The following is a 10,822-nucleotide window of genomic DNA, read 5'->3' on the forward strand; positions in this document are numbered from 1 at the left end:
TTTGTTTGTTTAAGTAATAAACTCTTATATATAGAATTTCTAATGATTATATTAAATAGGTAATTATGTAATTATTTTAATAATTACATTATTATTAAATGATTATGATTGATTTAATATTAATTAAAACTTACGTATAATTTAATTTAATATAATTTTATTTTATTTTATTTATTAAATATATTTTTGTGTTCTTATAAAATATTAATTAAGATTAATTTTATTTTAAAATTAAATTAAATTATAATTGCTAAATAGTTATTACATTAATTAGTTACAAAATAAAGTTTTTTTATATAATTAATTTAATTCTAAAATATATTTTTTTAATAATATTCTTGACAACAACCTATTATATAACATATCATAAAAAAATAATTATACTATAACCATTAAATAATCACTAATATTTATTAAAAAAGTAGTTGTCATAAGTTACTTCTATGAGGCTGGTTTGTTATGTTTTAACTTTGACACTTAAATAGACCCTTTCTTGCGTTAATTCATCCAAAAATAAATAAATAAATAAATCTTTTTTGAGTTGGTGGGTTTGGTCGGTTTAGATTACATTTTATTTATCCCAATGTAAAGATTGTGCTAGAAATATTTAAGTGCAACCCGTCCAATTAAAAAAAAAAAAAATTCAACCCGTCCAATAAATTGGTCAGTTTAATCGGGTTAACCCGTCCAAACCGAGCACTAATATTTTTTTTTTCACATTCAATTGTTATATTTTAATTATTGTGATAATGAGATAAATATAAAGATTGAATTTAAAGTTCAAATCATACGCCATAAAAAAATATAGTAGTTTTAACTTTCTATTTTTTATAAATATATATATATAAATTATATAATATATATTATATATAATAAATATATATATATGAAAAAAATTCTCTTAATCGGGTTGATCCGATTAGTTCGGGTTGATTGGGCGGGTTGATATTATTTTCAACATACCCAATATAAAGATTGGGCGGGTTATATTTTCGTCGGATTTTTTTATTTGCATTTTTCGTCGAGTTACCTCGATTTGGTTTGGACAGGTTATTCGGGTTGTAGGGTTTACAAAAATTTATGTACAACCCTAACTTATATAAGTATTTGAGAAACTTCCAAAAATGAAAAGTATACCTAATCAAGACTTTTCATCTTGTTTGACTAGTCTTATTGTAATTTGCTTTTAGAATTAAAATAATGTTTGGGTAAAAAAAATATTATTATTATTAAAAAAAGTACCAAATTTCATTAAATCGAATCAACTATTATAGAAGAACTTAAAAAACAAGAATAAACATTCGTCTATGCTCTCTTGTTCTAATAATAGAAGTTGTCAGTGTATAAGCAATCAGGAACGGACCCAATTGTTTTAATGGCCCCACTAACAAAAATATTACCTTTTAAAAAGTTAATTTTTTTTTTAATTTGATAATTATAGACTAAAATAGTAGAAAAGCCCCCACAAAATTAAATAAATCTAGTAAAAATGATTATAATATATGCATAAATATTTTTTAATAATAAAAAGCCCCCACAAAGAAAAATTTCTGGGTCCGTCACTGTAAGCAATACCATTTGCTGAACACAAAATAACATCACAAGAATCACCACCAACAATTGCTATTGAAAAATTAACATCCACTATAATAGAATTAAAAATAATATTCAAATTAGGATTCCTAAACAAGAACAACATTCGTCTACAAAACGCTCTCTTATTCTAATAATAGAAGTTGTCAGTGTATAAATAATACCATTTGCTGAACACGAAATAATCACAAGAATCACCATTAACAGCTGCTATTAAAAAATTAACATCCACTATAATAGAATTAAAAATAATATTCAAACTAGGATTCCTAATCCAACCCACAACATCTGTAGAGTCACTTTAGATACTGGAAATGTTGAAATCAAATCTTTGAGTATAAATCAGCCCTAATCAAATCTTTGGGGGTTTGCATTGTCTAATTTTTTTCATTTAGTTTTTTTTTTTTTTTAAGGTGTTCTTATCTTGCATTTATTTTCTTTCATCATTGGTAGACAAAACATCCTTATGCTTTTTGATGATATTTATCTTAGTGTCATGTACTCTTTATAAGTTTGAGATCTTTTGAGTAAATTGAAACTATGTAATTAGGAGTTATGAATAGGATGCACTACCATTATAAAGTGTTACCTTCAGTATGGTGTGATAACATCTAATTGCGGACTTGAAAAAGGTAAAAAATAAAAATCTTATCAAGGATAATGATCCTATTTTCAATGCACACAATAATACCTGACAAGTATGTGCAAGTTTGTAAGTCCTTTTCTACTAAAATAAAAAAATTTGGTTCACATTTTATCTAACTTATTTATTTTTCTCAATATTTGGTAAGTATGGTTTGTATTTATTTATACATGATTTAAAAAAATAAAAATTAAAATGAGTATTAAAATTAACACAAAATAATATTAATTTTTAAAATTTATTTTTTTAAATATTAGTGTAACTATTATTGTGGATGTCCAAATATAACTCCCATCAAATTTTGGACAACACGGAGTTGCCACCATGTAGAGGCCATGCTTACGTTGTTTGCCACGTCATTCTAATATCTAATATCAAATAGAGTTTTTCAGTCAGCCTACTTTTCAGAAAATCCACTCTCAAATGGCTTCATCCTCACCGTCCGTTCACTCGGCTACTGTTATCGACGGCAAATCCATCGCCCAGACAGTCCGATCCGAAATCGCCGTTGAAGTTCGTCAACTCTCTGAGCAGTATGGCAAGGTCTTTTTCTATCTCTCAAAAATGGCGTAATTGCATAGTAACAATTACGAATCTGAGAAACCTTTTATTTTGTGGAGAACAAACGGAAAATTGAAATTTGGGAATTTTCAATTTATATAGTTTTCTTTTTCAGGTGCCGGGACTTGCAGTGGTAATAGTTGGGAACAGGAAAGATTCGCAGAGCTATGTGGGCATGAAGAGGAAAGCTTGCGCTGAAGTTGGGATTAAGTCCTTAGATTTGGACCTTCCCGAGGACGTTTCTCAAACCGAACTCATTGCTAAGGTCCACGAACTCAACGCCAATCCGGATGTACACGGTTCTAATTCTTACTTAACCTTTTTCTTTTCCCTCAGAATTCTATATTTTGCTAATTCATTATTGATAGATTGAAATGGGATTGTATCAATTTGAGCGTACTGACATCACATTATACAGTGCAACTAAGCTAAAATATGCTTAAACACTTATTAATGTTTTTTCTTTTCTTGAAAATTTCTGTTGATTTTGCTGATCTGAAGGAGAATGTAGTTTAGTGCCAATAGGAGTAGGAACATGTTATTTGACTTGGTTTTCGTTTTTGTATTTATATATTTAATAAATAAACAAAGAAGAGAAGAACTAAGCTAAAAAAAAGTGGCTGGATTTCAATAAGTGAAGCAGCAGCATACGCAAAGTTAAAGTGTGATGTGTGAAATGTGTTGTTTGATTGATTAGGAAAAGAAGAGGGTGGCAAGATAGTAAAAACAAAAAGTTGCTTTTTTGTATATTTGTTTTGTTTTATGTACTGTTTCTGACTGAGAAAAGCTATGGTGGATCTGTTAGACTGTTTTAAGTGTTTGAGAGTAGAGTTTGTTGACTGACAGGAATTCTGGTTCAGCTCCCACTGCCCAAGCATATAAATGAAGAGAAAGTGTTGAGTGAAATTAGCATTGAGAAGGATGTAGATGGCTTTCACCCGCTCAACATTGGCAAGCTTGCAATGAAAGGCAGAGATCCTCTATTTCTTCCTTGTACTCCTAAGGTGAGACGGTTTTCTTGTACTATATGTATGTTGCCGTGTAACATGCTTGTGCATTTTCTTCACGTGGAAATGTACTTTTTGAGAGTCTGAAAGAGCAAGAAACCATCATGAATGCGTATTTGTGAATGCATATACATCTGCTCTGTAGGAACAATTCATGCTTATTTCTTGGTCATTCTATGCAGGGATGCATTGAGCTTCTCTCACGAAGTGGTATAACTATAAAAGGTAAGAGGGCAGTTGTGGTGGGTCGAAGTAACATAGTCGGGTTGCCTGTTTCTTTACTTCTTTTGAAGGAAGATGCAACTGTTACTGTTGTCCATTCACGTACTCCTGAGCCAGAGAAAATCATTTGTGAAGCAGACATTGTTATTGCAGCAGCAGGACAGGCAATGATGGTAATTCTTTAAATTTCTTAATATTTATATTCATTAACAAAACTAATCACTGTTTTTCATACTGCCTCTTCTTGTTTGATCCTGCCTTCCCATGGAAATATTAGAACTTAGTGCTTTTGTAGCTGATTCTTTCTCTTTAAACTGAAAAATGCTATAAAAATAACAACAGTGAGGAAAATTGGAGGACAAGTTTTTGACTTCTCAGAATTCCAACATAGGAAATCAATGATAAAAGACTAATGAGACATTTACAAAACTGTAATAGGAATCAATGATACACTCTCAATTCTCATGCTAAATTTGCACACTATGATGTCCCATTAATATCAACCAAGTAATAGTTTTAGATTTCTCAGCAAAAGAGTAATATTTTAGGTGGGACCTTTATATTTTAATTTGTGAAGTTATAAATTATTACATATCATACTATGCAAATCTAGTGTGTGACTTGAGAGTGTCTGATTGGGAAGGAAATCAAAATCCTTTCATACACTCAATTCTCAGGCTAAATTTCAACACTGATGTGTCATTAAAATCAACCAAGTAACATTTTTAGGTGGGATTTTTTATAACACATCATAATCATACTATGTAAATTTAGTGTGTGAATTGAGTGTCTGATTGGAAAGGAATTCAAAATCTTTTTATTTCGTTTACATAGTCTTGAAACATAAGCGGAAGCTTGAATTGATTAAATTGTTCAAAAAAAATATATTTTATTGTGTTCATAGACGTAGACTAGTGGTTTCATACCTTTAAGAAGTCTCAAGTGCAAATTCCCTCCCTCAATGTTAAAAAATAATATTTTATTTTAATTTAAATAATAAAAAATGATTAAAAAGGTAATGTTATTCCTAAAGTAAAAGCATTCTTGATATCATTTCTTTAGTAAATAAATGAATAAGAGTCATTATTATACATATATTTTCACTTAAGTAAATGTGACATTATGTATATTTATTATGATTGTTGGTACCATAAGGCGCCCCTTAGCAAATCCACATTGTATTCTTAAGAACATTAGAACTTTCTCATCTGTCTTTCTAGGTGTAACTCTGATTCATGTTTTGAATATTTATAATACTTTGGCTCTGTTTGGCTATCCGAAAAATGATTCCCATTCTCTTATAGGAATCAATATGACAGATTGATTCTCACAAAGTACTTTATTTGACAAGGGCCTATGATTCTGGCAATGTTTCCGCTATTTTAAGAATCAATAATTCAGGATGTCATTGCTGGTGCTAAGCATGGTGCATGCATGTCATCAGTATTGTGGTTGGTACTTAATGTATTTTTAATGTAGATATTGACATATGGTGCAGATCAAAGGCAGTTGGATTAAACCTGGTGCTGCAGTAATCGATGTTGGCACAAATGCTGTGGATGACCAGAGTAGAAAGTCAGGTTACAGATTAGTAGGGGATGTAGATTTCAAGGAGGCATGCAAGGTAGCAGGATGCATTACTCCTGTTCCGGGTGGCGTAGGCCCAATGACTGTTGCAATGCTCCTAAAAAACACTTTGGAAGGCGCCAAGAGGGCTATACCACCACAATAGAAGCTTCTGTGAGCTGTGACTCTCTTCCCCGATTCGGACCATGGTAAAATGTGCTATCAAACTGACATTGTAATATTATTTGTCACAATCAAATGCTGGAAAATTATCTTCATCGTGTATTGTCAGCTAATAAAATTTCAAGTTTTGAAAGGTTGATCATATATAGTGATTAAAATTTTAAAACAAAGTGAAACAAAGTTAACCAAATGACAATTTATCTTCTTATATAGAAAAATACTGAAGATTTCAAGCAAAGTAGACACACAACCAAAATAGATTATTGTTATTAGGTAAGAGTGGTGTTCAACAACACTACATTTACAAGATAATATACTTAATTATACAAATAAAATATAACTAATGGCTTTTAGCATTTCTCACCAAAATAAAGCTAAAAACACTACGAAGATTTATAGAAAGGCATTACAATAACCTTTTATTTCATAAATATGTAAGAAAAAAAAACTGAGTTATAAACTAAATTCACATAAATATGTAAGGAAATTTTTAGACGGGATCACTTGTTATCTCACACATTAAAATTATATTAACTATTTTGTCAATTTTAGAAAAATTTTAAATAATTTAGTGTCAAAATTAAAGTTTAAATAATTATTTACACCTTATGATTTGTTTACCATACGTGTGAAAAATTAGTTGTTTATTGTCATATTAAAAATAAGGTGCCAAAAAAAAGAGAAATTTATCAATTTATATTTTATATCAATTAATTACATTACATATGGATAAAAACTTATTTATAATTTATTATACATCTGATTAACTATAAGAAACATATTTTTAATTTTACATACAAATTATATATTATAAAAATAAATAACAAACATCATATTTTATTTATAAAATCATATTATTAAATAAACACATTATTTCTTAAAAAAAAAAATTATCTTTAGTGACAACATTTTAGTTACAACATAATTTTTTTGTGACTAAATGTAATTTTTAGTTACAATAAAAAATTACTTGTGATTAAAACATAGTATTTAAATACAAATTGTCACTAATTAGTTTTAGTCACAATAAGTATTGTGACTAAAAACACATTTAGTCACAATTAATTGTAATTTTTGTGACTAATACTTTTAGCCACGAACTTTTTAGTTACAATATAAGAATGATAATTTATAATTAATTACAATTTTTTTTACTTTTAGTCACACATTTTGTTGTGACTAAAAATAAAAAAATTTATAGTGTATATAAACAATATTATCACAAATATATTTATAATACATATATTAGATTAATAATTAATAAACATTATCAATAATAATAATAATGTAAACATAGTGCTTATACATTATGTCACATTTAATTATAGTTTCATTTATTTTTTAAAACACATTTTTGGAGAACTAATAAATATAAGTATCATTTTTAAAGTGGTCACAAATATTTTTTTATTGTTCAACTCATGAGTTATTTTCAAACAAATTTATTTTGATTTATGTATATTAAAATTAATGTAGCCCAAGTAAGAAAATTTAGACTTTTATTTGAGCTTCATTAAATTTTTAATAAGTTTAGCATCTGTGTGTAAAGTCTAGTTGAAGTAGAAGTGTGAACTTTTCTTGTTATTTGATGAGCAGACCCAGTCAAGTAGGATTATGTAGCTAAGTCTCATCTCTAACCCTATGAATACATATTGTCTCATCACAATGGTATACTTTTTATAATTACATGAATAAATTTGTTTCCTATTTAGAGATTTAGGGAAGAAGAATTATTTATTATTATTGTGTTTTATATTATATACAAATTTTATAGGTTGGATTATTCATTTTTTCTAACCATGTGAAGTAGAGAATTTGTATACCTTTTCTCGTTATTGTCAGTTTTTTCGTCATATCATTTTCTGTTTTCTTGTAGTTTGCAATATTACCAAGAATAGATTATATATATAGATGCTGGTATAGATGGATTAACAAAGATTGGTAGCTGAGCTTCGAGTCCGTTGATTTTGAATAATTTCTTATTTTGGATTGGAGGTAGAAAACAATGGGCACTGGTAGTAGATACTACATCCACATCAAGTGTTTCTATTTCCTTCCATCTTTCTATCTTTTCACCAATGAAAAAAGTGGTTAACGATAATCAAAAGAAGAGAACATTACAAAGTCAATTACGTAGACGCAACAATTTGAGATTTTATGTCTAATTCTGGAAATGCAATACTGCTGTAAACAATAGTTATGGCTCGTACGTACACCCATTATAGTGAAATTATATCGTTTTGGGAGTTAACTTGGAACATCATTCTTTAACTTACAAACATTCAATTAATCATTAGCAGCAGTTAATTAAATTACGTAATGAATAAGCAATAAGATGAGCCTAATAATGATCAGTTCATCTAGTGTCCTTTTAAGCAGGTTGACAATTGCTGTTCTACACAAATTCATGGATTAATATTCAACTAACTCGACGCTTTTTTGTCTATGTTCTGTTGCTGTGAAAAAAAATGGCTATTATATCATCAACTTTTCATATTTTTGTTTTCCTTCTTGCAATGGAATCTGGTCTGATCTGGGGTACCAATACTAGTCCTTGCTGCGAACCAGTAGAGGCCACTGATAATGATAAGATTCAGTTTGCTCTGAACTTAGAGTTCATGGAGGCAGAGTTTTTCCTTCGAGGAGCGCTTGGTGAGGGGCTTGATGCCATAAATTCATCTTTGGCAGAAGGTGGTCCGCCCCCAATTGGTGGCAGGAAAGCCAATCTTGATCCCCTTACTCATAGGATAATCGAAGAGTTTGGTTATCAAGAAGTTGGTCATATCAGGTAGTACAGTACCCATCTTCACTTTTACTTCTTAAAACTACTTTCAGTTCTGTTTTTTCAATTAATATATTCTGATAATATATATGCAGGGCCATTATTAACACAGTAGGTGGATTTCCAAGGCCACTAATAGATCTCAGCCCTCAAAATTTCGCAAAATTATTCAATAAAGCAGTTGGTTTCACTCTGAAACCTTCATTTGATCCTTATGCAAACTCACTTAACTATCTCTTGGCATCTTATGTAATCCCTTATGTGGGGCTGGTAGGCTATGTTGGCACCATCCCAGGTCTCACCTATTATACCACTAGACGTGTAAGTAACCAATTATTTCATTATAGCATTGTTTATTTGTTATCTAAGTGTCATGGTGTCCAATACTACCACATTTATCTTGTTAATTGGTATAATTAAGCATCGTCACACGTAAATATGTGAAACCTGATACACAATTGTACCAATAACAATGAAAATTCGGGTAAATACTATTTTTGGACTTGTATTTTGTAAAAGTTACTAAATGAACCTTCTGTTTTGTTAAATGACAAAATGGACCATATATTTTCTAAAATTGTACAAATAGGATCTTGAACTGATTTTTTTTTATCAAAATAAAACTTAATAATAATCTAATCTAAAAATGTTATGATAAAACTGGTTATATTTTTTTATATCAATTCGTGTTTAAAATTGTCTTAAAGTTAATTATATTAAAAAAAAAATTTGTTGAAAATTGAGCTCAAAGTCTTATTTTACTATTTTGGAATATATAGGATCCGTTTTGTTATTTAATAACACAAATGGTCAAATTGGTAACTTTTGCAAAACACATGGTTTAAAATAGTATTTACTTTTAAAATTCGTGGTGTTAGACACTAATGATGCCTCATACTCATGGCGAGTATGGTTATTTCATTGCAGTTGGCAGCTTCACTTTTGGGAGTGGAATCTGGGCAGGATGCAGTGATAAGAACATTGTTGTATGAGAGAGGCAAAGAAGAGGTGTATCCATATGGTATAACAGTGGAAAAGTTTACAAACTATATATCAACTCTTAGGAACGAGCTAGCCATGTGTGGCATAAAAGACGAAGGACTAAGGGTACCTAAGAAGCTTGGCGCGGAGAATAGGACTACCAGCAACATTCTATCAGCCGATGCTTATTCACTATCTTATGCGCGAACACCGCCGGAGATATTGAGGACAGTTTATGGAACCGGTAATGAGTCTCGTCCCGGCGGATTCTACCCTCATGGTGCCAATGGAAACATAGCTAGGAGCTTCCTTTTCCCAGATAAATATTAGGAGAAGAAGATAACTGTATGGAGGTCTATTATTATGAAACCATATCACTAATAAATGATAATAATTAATAATACAATATTTTTCTACGTGAATTAAATATAAAAATATTAAATTATATATAAAAAAAAGAGAAATGCTAAATGATACAATTGGTGCCTAGCACTCTCTTATGTGTCAGTATTGCTATTGGTCCAACTAAGTATCGAGTCACACATAGTTTAATATAATAGATTTTAAGGAGTATCGCTGGCCAATCGCAATATGATATGTCGAGAAGGTGCTAGGCACAACTAGTGCCTAATAGTAATGCTCTATAAAAAAAAACATGAACTACTCTACTCATTACGAATTAATTTTAAAATGGAACTATAATTTTTAACATGAAGCCAATAATATTATCTATAAGTTCGAAGATTGAATCTTGAAAATAAGTCACAATATCACAATTGTCGAGTCAACTTTAATTTACATGTATGTGAGAACCCAATTGATTATTATTTGTACTACTTAAATCTTTCATTTTGTTTAGTTTGTTACTTTGCTTTTGTTATTATTAATACCTTAATAATATGAACAATGCTATTATAGATTACAGTTATTTATGTTATATTAAATATAATTTTATAACAAAAAGTATTATTTATTTTTAAAATATTGCAATTTAAATTTAAATTAACTACATGTATTCTTATTTTTATTTATTTTATATGAAATGTTGCTATATAATATAAAGTATTTTTTTTTAACATTACATTTAAAATTTAAATTCATTATACATATCTAAAATATATTTTTCTATTATTATCTTTTTTTACTCAATCCACATATCTAAAAAAATATATTTCTATTATTATTTTTTTAAAATAATAAAATAGAAAATGTATATGTTTCTTAAAAAATCACTATTGTAATGCTATTATCTTATTTTAACAAGAAAAATAAATTTAATTCAAA

General features: G+C 28.9%; 2 protein-coding genes across 2 annotated transcripts; both read left to right on the plus strand.

Annotated features, from left to right (window-relative positions):
• Positions 1 to 2,492: 2,492 nt before the first annotated feature.
• On the plus strand, positions 2,493 to 5,908 carry LOC115725500 (bifunctional protein FolD 2). Its single transcript, XM_030655082.2, has 5 exons — positions 2,493 to 2,779; positions 2,913 to 3,096; positions 3,644 to 3,801; positions 3,987 to 4,199; positions 5,525 to 5,908. The coding sequence occupies exons 1-5, from the start codon at positions 2,660 to 2,662 to the stop codon at positions 5,756 to 5,758; spliced, it is 909 nt and encodes a 302-aa protein (XP_030510942.1). The 5' UTR covers positions 2,493 to 2,659; the 3' UTR covers positions 5,759 to 5,908.
• Positions 5,909 to 7,579: 1,671 nt separating this feature from the next.
• On the plus strand, positions 7,580 to 9,973 carry LOC115725418 (ferritin-like catalase Nec2). The gene is made up of 3 exons (XM_030654967.2): positions 7,580 to 8,563; positions 8,653 to 8,878; positions 9,485 to 9,973. Exons 1-3 carry the CDS (start codon positions 8,244 to 8,246, stop codon positions 9,866 to 9,868), a joined length of 930 nt encoding a protein of 309 aa, XP_030510827.2. The 5' UTR covers positions 7,580 to 8,243; the 3' UTR covers positions 9,869 to 9,973.
• The last annotated feature ends 849 nt before the right edge of the window (positions 9,974 to 10,822 follow it).

This window comes from Cannabis sativa, chromosome X, assembly GCF_029168945.1.
Source record: "Cannabis sativa cultivar Pink pepper isolate KNU-18-1 chromosome X, ASM2916894v1, whole genome shotgun sequence".
NCBI lineage: Eukaryota > Viridiplantae > Streptophyta > Magnoliopsida > Rosales > Cannabaceae > Cannabis > Cannabis sativa.